The following is a 17,649-nucleotide window of genomic DNA, read 5'->3' as shown; positions in this document are numbered from 1 at the left end:
AAAACTCTGTGCTTGCAAAGGCTATACAGAAAACAGCCCTTCTTCAAAAGGTTATTACAAATAAAAGCAAAAGCTCCATGTTAGTTATCTTAACTGTGCAAGATGAGAACATCCATCTGCCTTTTGTCTATAGTAATTGATAGCCAACAGCTCCTTAAATATTCCTTGCTTCTCTTAAATTCACATAACCACAGCTCTGGTTTCCCAGGGAGTTCTGAATGTTGTGGGGGAAAAAAGGGATAGAGATAATAATGTGGCTATGCTAAAGATACAGGAAATACAGCCAGCAAGGAAAAAAAAAGCATTCTCATTCTGAATGGTAACAGATGCCAAGACAGCAGAGCCCAGCCTTGAACTAGAAAGGTTTTTAAGCCTTTACAATTTGTGCCAGCAAGAGAAGGAAGGAGTTAAAGTGAATCCAAAACATCTTACCAGACCCAGAAAAACCAAAGAGCTTGCCTAGAGAATGGGCTCTCACCAGAGCATCTGTACCCACCCCTCTCCCAAGCGAGGAGGGACAGCCCAGCAGCTCTGTTGTTAAACCAACAGAGCTGCTGCGCCCTTCTTAAAAGTTAAACTGGGTGTGCACTTCTGGCACAAAGGCTGCCCGGGCAGCAGAGGGGAGGAGCAAGCAAGGAGTGAGACTCACTTTCTACCAGGATTTTGTTTCCTATGTGTTCGACTGAACTCCAAACACCCGCCTTCACAAACACACAAGCACTGAAGTGTTCGTATCACATACAATCTTGTGTTGCTCATTTACAACAGTAGCACCAGCGACAAAGAAAAAAAAAGCTCAAAGTGCTCAGCTCCCTTCAAACAAGAAGAAAGCCTGTTGGTGATGGGCTAGACAACGTGGGACTTGTTTTTCCCTCACCCCATGGTGCGCACAAACCACTCTGAGCTCAGGAGAACTCCAGCAAAACTGCACACAGGCTCTGAGCAGTTGTCTGCAAGGGGGTTAAATCTCCAGCTCCCCCTCCCTGAGTTAGGAGGGCAAATCATGAAAAGCAGAACCTCTCTGAAACTTTTCTCTTGCAAATTGCTGTAATTTCCCATCTGTCTTAAACTCAGGTGACTTCGACGCATTACCAGGGGACGATTTACAGCACTCATTTTAGATTAAGGGTTCCTAAACTGTGACTCAGGAGACAGAGAAAATGATCTGCAGTTGCCTCACAGAGCCATGTTAAATGTGATTCCCATGTGGCTGTGCTAGCAGGTCCTATGGAGTTTGAGTGCACCAGTTACCACCTGATCTAAAATTCTAGCAGTCACTGAGCGTGCCAAGTTGATTTTGATAGAAATGTGAAAGATCCGTTCAATCATCTCTACTGAAAAGGATATGGCTTGCTCAGGGTTTGGTTTTTGTTGTTTAGTTTGGTCTTTTGTTTGGTTTTGGGGTTTTTTGGTTTGGTTTGTTGTTTTTTTTAAACTAGGAAAGTTGTCAGCTGTACCAAAAACCAACTCTTAAAAGTTTAATCCCTGAAACAAAAGATTAGGCCACTTCCTTGAGCTGCCATGTGGTGTCTGTTTGAAAAGTGACATTTGATAGGGACACGATACACACGGAAACCACTGGTGGGTTTTTACTTTTGAGTTACTGAAATATTTCACAAGACTATTGAAGAAAAGAACTACTGAAAGAAAGAACTGACAGGAGCAGCTTCTTTAAAATGGGCATTAAAACCATCTGCAAGTCAAGGCAACCATCTGAAACCTTTGCTTCCAAGGGAACCCACCCTTGACAAACCAGCACCAGCATCTTACTGTACCATGCATTTATCCTTGGTCTTTCAGCAGCAATGTTATTCATACAGTAGATTATCTGATTATTGTTTGCCCTACCTATTGATTGTGAAAAGCTCAAAGTGGCTCAAAATGGTACATGCAAGTCTGTGCTCTTATGCTGAAGGTAACAGTAAAGTTAGTAAAATCCACAAATAGAAATCTTAGTTTATAGAGATTACCTTGAAGTAACACTTACCTTTCTGTAATATCCAGTAACATTCTATCATCTCTTTTGGCAGCACAGATCATTAGGAGCATGATATCAACAGGTTACAAAGTAGATTCCAGAAAGACAGCCATTTATTAATTTAAGTTTTAATGTATTTAATAACCCTCACAATGGAAGGTTCTGGAAGCTCACAAAACAAACAGTGTTACCCATACTTCCACTCACACCAAACTGTTAAACTTGCCATTGCCAGACTGCAGAAGTCCTTTGAATGAAGATGAATGGATATTGTTGCAGATACTATAGCAGCAGACAGACTAAACCTGCCATTTTCCCCACCACAAGCACTCCTACCTATGGCCAGGTTTTCTGACACTGCTGCAGGCTCTGGAGCTAAAAAAGTTTTGAATCTAGCATCATCTCTCTGAGAAATAAATAAAAAAAAAAAATTAAAAGCTTTTTTCCCCTATGGATTCAATGCAAAGCACAACCTCTTGAATGTTCTGGTTTCAGTTGTATTTAGTACAGATCTTTAACTTGATCTATGCCTATTAACACCTTTTTTTAGAATCTAACTTGCATATGCCCAGTCTAAGGGTACAACAAATGCATTTTAATGTAACCAGAGACCATTAAGGGATTACATACATAGCTGGAAAACTCAGGTATTTGAACATGCTATTGAAACCCCAGATACTTGAAACGTGTAAGAAAAAAAAGACTATGAGCCCCAGTGTAGCTCTCATATGTAGGTGCATCTTGCTGTTTCTTTCCTAGTTCTTCACCAGGCACATGGCCCATTCATTGACAAGTGTGTTTTCCCATCTTAGCTTCCTGGGAGTCTCTATTGGCTGCACATCAAGCCAAATGTTCATTTTGCTATCAACATAGCCAGAGGGCTTAGAGATGCCAGCCAACCCTTGTTCAACTAGTGCTACTGTTTTACAACATGTCATGCTTGGTAATATTAAAAAGGAAAAATAAATAAAAGGAAAAATTAATCTTCTGATTAAACGTAACACTTTGGATTGCTGGCTGCTGACACTGGCACCACGCCACCCTCTCTGAGGACAGAGCAGAACCTGTCTGCTGTCTTCACTGACAAAAGGTTTTTTAAAAAACAGAGGTCTCTTGCTATGAATAATCAAAATGAGCATCTTGGCAGACAGAACTGACCATCAGTTACAGCTTTGTTCTATCCCAACTTAAAGATGATAATATCCAGTTCCAGACTGAGATTATCAAAGTCCTGCTCTTATAGAACATATGCATGCCATGTAAATTAAAGCTACATTCAAAATATATAGAATTTATGGCAAATTTAAAAGAGGATAAGAGTTTTAAAAAAAATTTTTGTAAGATATTTGCATGTGTCAACACCATACACAGATTGTTTTGAAATCTGAATCCTCAGGGCTTGCTAAGCACCTGCTCTCTTCAAAAGCAGGCTTATGTGCCATTGAAAGATTTGTGCTGGTCCTTTGGAAAGGGATTAATTCCCTTTCAACTACGAATATTTGCATAGGATACTCTGCTTGTTATGCCAAAGTCCTCTTCCCCATCTTCCAGACCTGCTCTCCCTCTTTCTGCACATCCTTTAGTCAACCACAAAATCTCACACTTTATACATGGGGTAGTTTCTTAAAAATTTAACAGTAGAAACACTGGACAGTCCTTCCTGTTCTAAACAGCTTTCATCCCTGGCAAATCATGTGAATGCCAAATATAACTACAATCACCACCAATACCATCAACAAAACCTTCACAATGAAAATATTTTAAATGCCAGAAATCCAAACCAAAAAGACTTGTTTCAATATGGTTGCTGATGTTACAGTATAACCCATTAGTTATGGCTGCACCAAGGCCTCTCAGTGGGTCAGTGTGATGAATGATGCTGCTGATGAAATAACTTCCTAACTATCAGTTCCACCAAGCAGCTGTATTTGGCTGTGTCTCTCAACAAGTGTGATGACATAGCTGCTTCCCAGGAATAAATGGTAAAAATACCACTGTTTCTCCCCCAAAAATGATGTCTTTGTGAAAACCTCTCCTTTTGTATGTTTTACTACTTTCAGTGATTCCTAAAACTGCATCAAAGGAGACACTGGGAAGTTCCAGTAAGAGGGTTGTGAGGACACAAATATTTTGATCAGAAGAAACATTTAACCAAAGCTTTGGTGGTGTCTAGTGAAACAACAGTTTCTGGATTCAACATCTTAAGCTTCACATGGTTGTGGCAGACAAATATGTTTCTGAAACATAAATCACATAATCCGAAATGGAGTACAGCCTGCTTGTTAGTGTGCTTCCCCTGCTGAAGTAACAGTAAGGAGATATTCTTACTTCACCAGGCAGGAAAAAACATATGTTGATAGAAAAGCTGTGTTACCTAACACTATGAATCTATAAAAGTGATGAATAGCCCTAATGTTGATGCAGCTGGTGAGAAGTTGTCAGATCATTAAGCACAGCCAAGTGACTTATCAGTGTTCAAAGCTGTCAAATTTTCTGTCTTCCACATCCCCCTTACAGGCTCCTTGCACACTTATCCATCCTCTGAGGAAATCTTTCATTACAGCCTGAAAAGCATATTTTTCCTCCTCTTCTCCTCATTCACCTTTAAAATCCTCCAGGTTTTCAGGGATAATTTTCAGCCCAATCTCTCTTTTCTCAGAGAGGCTGGGTTTGTACACAAACATTTATTTACAAGTTTAGGCTAACACACTGGACTGTGATTATCACATTCAGTGTTCTTAGGAAATACTTTGCTGCCATAGTAGCTGAATGCAGCCATTCTGTATGTGGGCTTCCCTCTCCCCCCCCCTGCCCCTCTTATGGCTACAGACAATAAATACAGCTTATTTATGCTTTTCACAGAGCAGCAGACTGGTGTTAGATTGATTCTGAAACCTATTTTATCAGATTAGTCTGATTAGCTCGGATTTCAGAACTGTTCTGCAGGACATACTAAAGATCTCTTTCCAGTCTAAGCTCTGAGAGAAAGAACAGTGAATTCTCAAATGTATCATAGGAGAGGAAAAAGTTCCTGTTAGAAATAAACCCAGAAGTGAAAGGCATCAAGGCCATACCAAATGGAAATAGTAAAAGCACAAAGAAGCATCAGGGAAGCTCCTCCTCTGCCATGACCAATGTGCCTTCATTGCAAGATCACACTGAGATTTGTCCTGATGTAAGCAGTTCTGCTGGGGCCAGAATGACTGTGCATATGAGCAACTTGGAAAGATGTTTTCAGTGGAAGAGTTCATGGTCTAATCCCATACATACAGGTAAGAGTGCAAGTGGAGCCTGCTTCATATTGTTCACAGGATGAATGCTCTTCTGATTTAATCATAATGCTTGAACTGAAACTTCTCACAGATGAGAGGAACAGACACAAAGATTATAGTGTGGGAAAAGGCACTTAAACATAATACAGAAGAAGCATTTTTCACACTTGTGCAACTAAGGTAATTTCTACTGGAAAGACCCACTCCTGCTCTGGGCTAATATTTTGCTGGCAGTGAACATAACCCTGAACAAGCAGAACTCAACTATGACACACAGAAAAGCAGATACTTTTACATTCTCAGAGTTAGCTTTTGACCTGCTAGAGGAGGGGTGGAGACCCCTCATTTCTGTCTCAAGGGACTGCTTTCTTGTAATTCAGCAGCAGCAGCTCTGTGCTGCATTAGTCTAACATTGCAAATGCTCCACAACGTGGACTGGCTGGGTTTCAGGACAGCTGAAAAAACTCAAGTGGAAACTGCCTGTGCTTGCTCAACGCCTCATTTTCAGGCCACTTGTCAGCTTGGTATTAACGATGCAATGGCAGTTCTAGTGTGGAACAAATTCCTTATAAATATGGATTTACAGAATTGAAATGCCTAGGTAATAAAGAAAGCTAGGACACACACCCACAAGTAGGATAATGTTTAAAACTGGTTGCAAAATGTGACCAAACTGACAGCATACAACTCTTCTTAACCTCTTTATAAATCTCAAATATAAGACATAAGCATTTAAAAAACACAGAAAAGCAGAAAGGTATCATTAGAAGACTCAAATGAAAGCAAGCCACAGATATGTAAATAGAGTATTTTATTATTGCACTACATTTTCAGGCTACATAAATAATTGTACATATATTCTGTGGCTGTCCTAAGCCACTGTGACAACAATGACCTTATTGTGGCAACAAAATGTCAAGAAATCCGCTGAAGTTTAGCAATGTTTTCTGACACCACAATCCTGCAGCTATCTCCACAAGCAATTAAATGACAATGCTGCACTGCCTCCTGCTACATTCCAGAGAGCTGTATCAGGCAATTCAGCCTAAGAAAAACACTGGAGATATTTAAGCAGTGAATGACAACTGCCAATCAGCTCTAACATTCTCACAGGAACTTCTTGAAGTGGTTCAGAGAGGCTTGCAAGAGAAATACATTCCCCTGAAAATATGAAAAATATCTTCCAAACAGGTTCATCTTCCTGAAAAGGAAACCTATATTCTTCATGGGGAAAAAACCTGCAGTTCTGGAAGATGCCAGATTGCTTTGTACTTTCTATACCAACCTTTCCAGCCTCAGATTAAGTGTGTAAAGGAAATGGAGTGAAAACAGGCAGATATTGAATGCAGAAGAGAAACCACCAAAGAAAAAGTACAGAGGACAGAAAGGAAAACAAGAGCAAAGGAGGTGGCAGAAAGTGTTGCAAGAAAAGAGTAAGTTTGTTTTCCATGGTGCTATAGTAGTGACATAGTGGAGACAGTCGGGGCATTTTTTGTTCCAGGGAGACAATTCTTCCACCTTCATTCCCTCTAGTGTGAAGGTAATAAGAAGCTGATTTTTTATTTTTTTTCCCCTGCTTTTGGCTATTTGTCCACTAAGAGCTGGGCTAAGCTCAAACAGTTGATTGCTATATTCTTTAGCATTCCTGAGCTGGAACACACAGAGATGCAGCCTGTGTGAAAGCCTCTTCCTCAGGTGGCTCGAACAACTACTGTGTCCACCAAAGGACGTGCTGTGCAGGAATCTGGGGCACACTGGAATTGATTTTAACACAGCATTCAGCATTTTGCCCATTATCATGCTTTTCTATCACAAGCAAAATCACTTTCTGAAACTATTAAAGGACCTGGCACCAAATAAAGCAGAGCCTCAAATTCCTGCCTAGAAGGTCTACGCTACAGTATTTGTAGACTCCATCAAAAGGGAAAGTTTGCTGCTCAGGCTCAACCAGAACCATCTAGAGCAAATACAATGCTAGAAAACATAGCAACCATTTGTTCTGCTTGACAAAGGTCACCAGACATCAGCTTGATTCTCTCAGTGAGAGAGTCAGTTTAACAAATTCTGCTTTCATTGGCAGAACCAAAGATTTACTTCTCAAGGAGCTGGGCCTCACTTTTTATGAGCAGTCAGGAACATTATGTCTCCCTTATACTCTGCAATTTTGAATGTGCAGGGTATAATCCTGAAAACCAGGATTAAATTTAATATGCTTTGAATTCACATGATCTCATTACAGGATGAGATGATTCTAGATAAACTATGCACAACTGTATGCTGAATGTACTCAGAGCCCCAGAATCTGACAACCATGCACGTAGCTTAGCAATGCTGCCAGGAAAATCTACTCAAACAACTGTTTGATTTTAGCCTTAATCAAAATCCAAAAGCAAGTGGCAAATTCTAAGTGCTGAAGTTGCATGCCACTTAATGGCAACTTCCCTTAAAACTATCACAGTTTTAAAGAACCTTAAGCTGGTCTCTTTTACTGTACCAAGGTATCAACTTGCTCTTACCACACAGTAGGATTTGCAAGGTAACAGCATGTTGTCTAATCCCACAAATGCAGGGGTATGTGGCTTGTGTGTCTAATTTATACATGGACATTTCAACTTTCAAAAGGGAAAAATGTGATTTAAGTACAAGACCATTTGCCAGATTCCTCAGTTACTGATGTTTCTTACGTGTCTGACCTATAAGGGCAGACTGCTGATATCTAGACTTACCCAAATCACTACAATTTCCACTAGAAGCCATTTGTCTACAGTAAGAGGACAAGTGGAGATCTAGATTTACAGATCATTACACACACTTGTAAATCTTTGCTCTTAGTTTATGATTTTAAAAACATTTAACTATGGAGTTTGTCAGCCAAAGTCACTTTTCTTCCTTTAATCATGTTTTCCACTTTAATAGAGCAGCAGTAGCTCTTGTCTTTCCCTGGTTTAATATATGCTTACTGTATTTATTCAATGCCAGTATTAGCAGCAACAAAACATGAAACCAAACTTCCAGAATACTGGAAATACAGCTGCTAACCCCACTGTGGGGAATAGCCCAAATGAGGTACCTTTTCCTCCCAGTTTTAGCAGTTTCTCTGCACACCAAAAGGCATTATTGTTGGCACCCCATCACTTCTGCAAACTCATCATGAGCTTGCCTGCCATGGCAGAGCAGAATGGCCACTGACAACCCACTTGTCCAACGTGCAGGGTCTGAAGTTGTGTCAGTGCTGCTCAGAATAGAGAATAGATTTTGGTTTTTCAAAGAGATCGACTTGATAGGTGTGAAACAATCCCAAAACTGCTCTAATGTTCAGTTTCTTATTCTGGATCAAGCTGCACTCAAATTACTGTTGCCCACAAATTATTGTTGCTCAACAGTTCCAAGGTAAAGAACCTGTCCTCAGTTTCATCTGATTACCAAACTTTAACCTTTTTGGGTGACTACTCTGAACATACAATTTTCAGTCTCTGCCAAATTAATGTTCCAGCTATTTTTTTTAGAGCAAGAAAAAGAAAAACACTTCTTGCCCAATTAAATTCTGGTAACAATCTTTGTGATCCTAATGGTGATGATGTTTTGGGCCTAAAATTTGGCAGGGTGTTGCTACTGACATTTCGTCAAACCAAAACTTTTAATCATATATTATCACAATTTTTTAATAGCTTTAGCTGGTTCAAAACACTGTTTCTTCAGTGAATGAGCTATTCAAAAATCCTAATCAGGGACCCATTTTACTTGGAGCTGTGTAAACACAGCTGCTAGGACGGGTCTCCTACTGACTGTAACATAACGGTTTGGATTCTGTTTGAAGAAGAACCTCACAGTGGCAACTTAAACATGCCAAACGTGCTTCTGACACCCAAAAAGAAATGTGATATAGTTTGATTAGAAATAAAGTGAAATTTAATACTCAAATATAAAGCAGAAGGTGGAACCAGAGCAACCATGATATAAGTTATGTGTTTTGCATGAAAAAGCAACACCACATGAGCAACAGAGGAAGAAAGGAGGTAAGAAAGTTGTCAGGAAAAAGGAATGAAAACAACCTGAGGCAAAACCAGAGGCCACCTGAGATCTGCTCTGCCCACCAAAGCACTGTTAGCCCTGGCAATCAAAGCAAACTAAGGGACAACTAAATCAAACTAAGGGACAATTGATCCTGAAGGGAAGCTTCCAGGATTTAGCAATAACACAGAGGGTCCTTCTAATTGTATTCTGCTTCAGTTGGGTCATTTTCCTCCAAAATCCAGTGTGGAGTGAAAAACAGATTGGAAAATGTTTAATAATAGGCAGACTGACTCAGTGCCAGGAGAAAGCCCAAATGCAGTGTTTCAGAGATAAGGCACATGAGGCTACAGGTGGAAAGCAGAGAGTGGATTGTGTCTGGTGGTGGCTTCTGCAGGTTCCTCTGGATGTTGCAGAAAAAATCTAATAGTAGCTCTCCACACTTAGCAGTCGTTTTAGTGAGGGGGGCAGGGAATGGGAAGGTTGGTTGCTAATTTGTTCAATGCTGAAATAATTCTCAGCTCTAGATCAAGACAGTTAAAATCCTAGCAATCACTTTGCTGAGGCACAGAATCATATGTTAGAGATAGTTTGGCTTGGATTTATTCAGTATATGTAACAGTGGCAAGGAGCTTTCAAAAAGGGTTTGCAGTTGGATTGATAGACATGTAATCACTTTGGAAGGCAAGATGAATCACTCATACTAGTGACAAAAACATACACTGAATTCCCCTTAGCCAAAGAAACAAAAGAATAAATTACTACATCTTAGGTATTACAGGAAAAAAAAAAAAAAAGGGAGCACAGATTTTGCAAGAGAACTGACTTTAAAAATATTTGAATTTCAGATTGAAAGGATTTCTAGAAGAAATATATGTTTTGATTTGATGTGGAATTTGCTATAACTACCTACATAGCATACCTTCTTGCTGGATCTTGGATTCTCATTCCTAGAAGAGAAGAGGAACATATCAGTGTTGTATTGCCAGGTGGAAGTTGGGAGGTGCTGGTAAGAGAATTTGAAAAAAAAAAAACTACTTACCAAACTCTGTGCTTCTTGGGTGAGGAAGGTCCCTAAAATTTTGATTCTTTTGATCATCTTCAAGGAAAAAAAAAAAAAAAGAGAGAGAGAAAAGGAGGCTGCATCTCAGATCACAAATGCTGTTGTCACCCAACTTGAACAATGTTGGCTGCTGCAGCTGAAATTGGCTATAGCAAAGCAAATCATGTTGCATAGCAGAAGACTTAAACCTATTGCCAGTCCCATCTATACTATCAAACAAGAGCACATCATTGATTCAATAACCAGGTTAGGTTGCTTGAGTTTTGATTTAGGTATTTCTGTTTGTTTCTTAAACTACCAGTTGGGTAGACTGGACAACTTTGTACAGAATAAATAGTTACATTTTTTTCTAAAAAAAAAATTCTGCCTCCACTGAAGTTTAAACTTTACTCTTCAGCTTTCCCTGCTGGAAAGGCAACACTTTGTTGTCCTATTCTTTGGATTGTTCTTGCTTGCTTGTTTAAAAGAAGCAGTCTGGCCTTCCTAATAGATTGCACCTGTGAGAGATCTGCCCAGGCAGCAGAATCACTCCCAGGGAAATAGTTTCTAACCACACTCCTTAATAATGATCTCTGGGATATCCTGCTTGGACTGTGGATTTTAGCATGTTGCTGACTGACAAAATCTTTCCGAGAAATGGAGCTTTTAGTCTCATTATGAGGATTCTTCTTGCTGGGCTTAATCTTCCTGCTCATTTTTTTAATGCAAAGATTGTTAATTTGGAGAAGTAGATTAGGATTGCCAAGAGGGGGTCAAATCAAGGACAAGAGACGGGCTGCTCAGTAAGGTAACTACAGATCCCCATATTTTCCTGCAGTATATGATTCGTACATCATGCATTGTGTCATAAGACACAAAAGCCACAAACTGTATATCATTTTCAGTCCTGGCAGTCTAAATGGGTTACAAAGTCCAAGCCCATTATGAGGAATCCTATACTTTGTTTTGACATATGTTTGTTCTTATACATCCTCGCCTCATAATTTCACCCGTATACTCCAGCATTTGACTGTATGGCTCACTTTTTGAGTTCAGTTTTGGAAGGTTCTAACAATCCTGACAAAGGATGTCCTATTTCTATCAAAACAGTTATCCAGATTCTCTGGCAGGAGACAGTACAAGTTCATTCCAGGTATCAGCTTACTACAGGAAAGAGTTCAGTTTGCAGCTTTACTAAGAAACTCTTGACAGAATTGTGATGTGTTATCACATCTCTTCCACTGCCACATGGTTAACAGAACTTTGGACCTTTAAATAAAAAATTTTCAAATGCATTAATAAATATGAACCATGAAATTACTTTAGGTGACCTCACTGGACTGCTTGCATGTCAACTAAATGTCTAAAATTACTGATACATTCTCATCAGAGGTTGAACTTAATTAAGATTTATGTTGATTATCCAAAACCTTGGAGTCTTCTTAACAATTTATTAGAGCTCAAGACATAAATCCATTTTCTTGAGCTCGTAAGGAAATCCTTCTAGGATAGGTGTTGAGTGGGTCACAAGCATTTCCTTCACAGTTCTGGAAGCCTCTGCTTTCCCCAATGCAGTAAAATACAGATCCAAGTTCAAGTTTCTACACTTGCTGTAATAATGGACATTTTTCCTTTATATACACTTTTTCTCACAGGAAGGGTGTTTGCATGCATTCTCCATCTCCTGAGATGAAGCTGCTACCTAGCTTAACAGAGAAAACTCAAGCCAGTATCTTAGGTACAATGAGACACAGGATTTTTCAGGAGCATAATAAAGATGTTTGGTCCAGCCTCCAGTGGTTAAGAGCAATATAAAAGCTTGGGAGCTTCTCTGCCAGCCACTGACAGCACATTCAAAAGTATTAAGCATGTATGGGCCTTTAGAACATGACATTGTAAGTGGAAAAGATAAAGAGCATGTAGCCACAGTCCAGTGTCTTTCAGTTTTCATAAACTGGGCAGAATCTAGTCTGAAAGATTCTTTAAAGAAATGAGGTAAGGAATTAGCTAAAAGGCTAAGCTATATTATCTTCTGAAGTACAAGAATGAAATTACAGTTCTGACACACTGTCCAGTTTTTCTTTTCCTTTAAATTCTCTTGCCAAACTTCAATTAAGACATAGGTTAGGTTGTACTAATCTTGTTTTCATAGCAGCAGAATACAAAAATAATCCTAAATCATGCCACAGTTCTTCAAATTATGTTAAACTGGAGATTAAAACCTTCTTTTTAACGTACACCTTGAGACACCTTGATCTTATATTTTGATTATTAACAGCAGTTATTTTTTGAGAATTAAATGTTAACTTCGAAATTAGGGAGAAAAGGTTGCTACTAAGCAAATTTCCCTGTAATCAAATTTTCTCCATCAAAACTAAAAAGCAATTCTTAAATAACCTCCTACATGAAGACTCCAGCAATAACCAGAGATAAACTGACCATTGTTGCAACACACAAAGTGGCAAGTCTCAAGACTTCTATGCTGAAAGACCTTGATTCAAACCCACAAACTCCTCTGGGGTAACTGATTAAATGCTTTAAGTTTTACTTATCCTTCTCTTTGAAAATATGAGGCTCAATGATATGTTCTCCTTAAAAAAAAAAAACAAAAAAAACAGTCATAAAAATCTATGAATCATTCTCCCCTTCCTGAGTCAAAGCTTCCCAGAATCACTCCAAAATTCCCTCCTTCCAGCCATATTCTAATAGAAACCTCTGGTAAGGTCAAATGCAGAAAATCACTGCTTGTTTGTAAGAAATATTCCCTCCCATAGAGCAAGTGCTCTCCCACCCTTGGAAAAACACCACTCCCCTAGAAGAAGCACTGGGTTAAACAGTATCCCTCTACCAGAACAGGAAGAGGCATGAATTCCTCTTTTTGGGGGGGAGAAGGAAAGCCTCCTGGTGTGATAACTGAGCCTGACACAGCAGGGGGAGAATGTCTTTGGTTCACAACTAATGATTACCCCAGGTATTTAGTGACAGAACTGCTGGAGCTGTGCAGCACTCTGCAAGGTTACAGTGCAGGCCAATTCCCTGCTAAGTGTGTTCCACGCAAACTCAGAGTCTATTTCCTGGGAAACCTTTTTCAGCATTGGTTCTGAGACCATCTGAAACTCTTAATGGAGTATATGACCCACCCTGAACCTGATCAGATAGATCAATTGAAAATGTAGAAAAAGGCTAGGAGAAAATTATTAATTTCAGTCTTTCAGTCCACCAGAAGAATGGGTAGAAACAAAAACATATTTGATTAAGACTGAAGATGTCAGGGGAAAACATCCCCAAAGGATAAGAGAGGAACTGGAGTCATAAAGGTAAACATACGGTAGAGAATGAAAAAATTCCCCACTGGGTTCCAAATCCTAAATTAACAATATATTCTGATACACACTGGGGAGAGACAGCACTGAGGCAAATTGGTTGTTCCCTTGATCAGATGAAAACAGTCTCTTACTTTGCTCAACCTATTACAATAATCACATGAGGAATGACCCCAGCCCATCACACAGGTCAGGACATCCACCCAGCTAGGTTGCACGTGGCAGGTTTTCCCCACCACCAGTCTCCCTCTTCTCTACCCAAAAGGGTCATTCCATAACCTTACAGCTCACCAAGATGTAGGGACTGCAGTGGATGTTGGACCTCCAAATCCACCTGCAGGACTCTGTGACTTGTGGGAAATGGAGGGGAGAAACTTTACATTTGACAGCAGAGAAGAAGCACAAACTCTGACTGCTATGTAGCTGGTGCCTTCAGAAGTCAGCAGTGATGATTAGAACAACTGTCAAGTAGTGAACTGACACTGGCTAAATGTATCCATACAAAAAGGCTGAGAAAAAAAGCAGGGTAAGTCACCTCAGCACAAGTTAAATTACTTCTGCAATCTATAACTAATCTTTGGGCAACACTGTCAGTGCCAAAACTCCACGTGGCCACTTTCAACTGGAAAAAAAGCCAAAAACAGAGGCCAGCCATCCGCAAGGGACACAAAAGCATTTCCAGCAGCTTTGCTTACAGGCTCTATTCACACTGCTTAACTCCACACAATGCAGCCTGGCAGTGCTTGCCTGACCAAATTAACAGTGTGTCCCTAATGAGTCTGCCTGACAGCTCAGTATGCTGTGAGCTGCCATTAACCACACAGTCAATGAGACTTCACAGCCCTCTCACCACAGATGACAGCCTTGCCCCTCTCACTCACTCCCATTTCCTTAAGGACAGATCAGTGACTTGCCACAAAGGACTGCAATGTTATTTTAGTTAAATGGCATTTTTAGTTTTCAGGTGAAGTATGGCTTTAAGCCAAGGACCAGGGAAGGAGAAAGTTCCCATATCCTTTTAGGTTTCCTAAAGTTACTTCTGTCCTAAGTATTATCCCTAATTAAAAGGTACAGAAGGGGAATATCAGAGCACTCATCTTGACTCAGACACTACTCATCCAGCAGCTGTAGAGGACTCCATTGTGTCCTGATTCAGGAGTGGAATAACACTGTCACTTAGTCTGATATTTTTTGCAAGGACCTTCCCTCCACACATTCCAGTTCCAAAATCAGATACCAGAAATAAAAGCCATCTTACAAGCATTCCCAACAGAAAGGGAAGTGATTTGGGCCCTCTTGACCTTTAATTTTTTGAAGGACACATGATTGGAGATGGGCTGGCACCATGATACAGAACTTCCAATTTGAACTGTGAAGAAGCTTGGATAGAGTTGTTCAGTATATTTAATTACAAATTAAATATATCATTCTCTTGATATATGGTACAACGTGGATTCAGAATTATGTGGTCTACTTCTATTCACCTCTTTACTCATCAGTAAGTGTTCAAGGGCTCTGAGAGGCAAAATTTTCATGAAAACAGAACCATCAGACTAAATGATACTTCAAGATCAACTCTTCCCCATGTCCCGAGATGTGTACAGTGCAAATGTAGCATGGGAAGCTTTCCTCCAAAAATTAGAATTCAGGTGAGTTGATCTCTAAAGCAGCTCAGACAGAGCATAACCCTGAGGTTCATACTTGACTTCATCCTAAAGTTGGCTCTCCTACTGAAAGCTGAACTGTTACAATATTGCACTGCAAATTTAAAGGCAGGAGACAGTGTATAAGATACGGATTCAAAGTGCCTGCAAGAATCAAACATAAAAGATAACTGAGGACATTGCTGCTTTCAGAGATATGAAAGATGAGGATGATATTTGTTCTGTGTTAGATTAAAATCTTTCAATATTGGTCAGCAAGCACAAGACCTGTGAATACTGTAATGACACTTTACTCAGCCTCTACGCTTGAGTAGGCAATTGCCATACCAGGAAAAAACTTATTTATCCCAAAGTGCAGCCTATTTTCATTTGGATTAGTTCAGCTGCTTTCCAGCCTATGGTTCTTTCATGATTTTTCAAGCACAGAAAAGAAGTTACACACTTTCAAGCAGGATGGAAATCAAACAATCTCACTAGAATACATCATGAACCTTGATCATCAAAATCCTTCAGAACAGGATCTGCACAGCTGCCTGAAACATAGGCTGCAATACTTCAAAGCTTCCAGCTCCAAGGTCTTCATTTTCCAGGAAACAAAGTTCACTGATAAAAACTGCTCTTCCAAACCACAACTGTCTTTCACTTCCAGCTCCTTGTGTCATCTCACTAACAAAGCAAATGTTAATTAAGAAAACTAGAAGATGTCATGTAGGGAGAGGTAAGTAGTCTCATAGACCTACTTTCTGTTTTAAAAGGCAGTTCTATTCTTGCATATCTAAATGTTATGGCTTCCTTTAAAAAAAAAAAAAAAAAAAAAAAAAAAAAAGCCATTCGACATTTTTATCTGGCAATTAATTTTCACACTGAGTATTTTTTGTTAATTTCCCTTCAGCAACACATTTCAAAATTAATTTGCTGTACAATTCCAGGTGGATAAAATTCTGAACAGAAGACATTTTCCAATTTGCCCCAAACACTGACAAGAGCAAAGAAGGCTACTTGCTTTGTCCTAATGATACTCCTTTTCAGCTTTTTTGCACGCTTAGTAATGATGACATAAGGAAACATGTATGGAAAAAAAAATCTACTAATACATAAATCCCAAAGAATACCATAAACAATAAAATAAATCCCAAAGAATACCACAAACAATAAAATATTTCTTCAAGGCAAAAGTTTTAAAAAAATTCAAGCAAATCCTTCCACAGCTTCACTCATACAGGAGCTTTCTAAAAAGGAAGCATTACTAGAGTATTACTTATAATAAAGTATAATAAGTATACTTATAATAAAGTATTACTTATAAGTATCTGCAATTGAAGCAGAACAATAAAAACTCATAAAAAAAAGCAGCCCTCTAAATCACTTTTGACCCTCTTGCAGTGTTGCCTCTCTACAGGCAGGACTGCATACTAAGAAAGTCCATGAAAACAGCAGAATGCATTGGCATCAACAGGTTTTGAAGTCTTAACTGCCTTTCTATCAAAAAACCCAAAAAAACCCCCAAACCAACAGCCCTTTTTGCTTAGGTCTACAGTAGTTTGTTGTCACACAACCTCAGATAACTTAAGATAATGTTAAAGATACTTGGCTTCAGATTTCTTTGAGACTGGCAAAAGTACATGTGAGTCAGTAACCTAACCTCACTCTTGCTGGTTTAACTACATGGCTCAGTCTTGGTTTTTTCATCTTGCAGAGCAAGATGATACGGGAGAAGATGCACATTTTTATGTCAAAAACTTCCAACTGTAGACTTAATACCAGAAAGAAGGTCTTTAAGGGAGAGAATTAAGTTATACCCCATATGACACAACCCAACACCACATAAGATTAATACTTAAGTGGGGGATTCAGATAGACAGAAGATTGTTTAGCTCATGCGGTTTGTAACCAGAGCAAAGCTTTATTTAATTCCTGTCCATTTGACTAATTATTCCAAAGTCTACATCTGTGCTCAGCGTTGCTAATCACAGTGTGCAAAAAACAATGCCCTCTCTGCAGTTAGAGCCAAATTTAGAGGTCTGCAGTCCAGTTCATAAAGCTTAGTGTTTTATGAATAAGCATAATTTAACTCTGGAGAATATCCAGGCTTCAGGACATAATTCCCACAAAGAGTCTTTGAAGTGAGACATTCAGCATCTTTCCTCCAGGAGACAAATGAATTCCAGTGACATAGCATCCTATTTTTTTCCCTTTAGCCTGAGACAGCTTAAAATGGAACCCTGTTATTGAGCAGGAACCAGCTCTTCCTCTAGGTATTTTGTGTATAACATCCTGGAATATATCCAAACCCAGCATAAGAAAGCATCCAGAAATAAAATGAGGAAAGGAGAATGTGAGCAGTCCCAGGCAAAAACAA

General features: G+C 39.4%; 1 protein-coding gene across 3 annotated transcripts in view; it reads right to left on the bottom strand.

Moving 5' to 3' along the window:
- The window catches only part of ZDHHC8 (zinc finger DHHC-type containing 8), a 102,972-nt gene that overhangs the window by 38,648 nt on the left and 46,675 nt on the right, over window positions 1–17,649 (bottom strand). The window contains exon 2 of one of the 3 annotated variants that reach the window (XM_030460622.1): window positions 10,184–10,211. The exons of the other annotated variants lie outside the window; for them this stretch is intronic. Within the exon in view, the coding sequence (XP_030316482.1) occupies window positions 10,184–10,209 (26 nt within the window). The 5' untranslated portion in view covers window positions 10,210–10,211. The remainder of the gene's footprint in view (window positions 1–10,183; window positions 10,212–17,649) is intronic. 3 annotated transcript variants of the gene reach the window in all.

The sequence above is a fragment of the Calypte anna genome, chromosome 15 (assembly GCF_003957555.1).
Source record: "Calypte anna isolate BGI_N300 chromosome 15, bCalAnn1_v1.p, whole genome shotgun sequence".
NCBI lineage: Eukaryota > Metazoa > Chordata > Aves > Apodiformes > Trochilidae > Calypte > Calypte anna.
The sequence above is the reverse complement of the archived record's forward strand: the minus strand, read 5'-3'. Positions and strand labels throughout refer to the sequence as shown.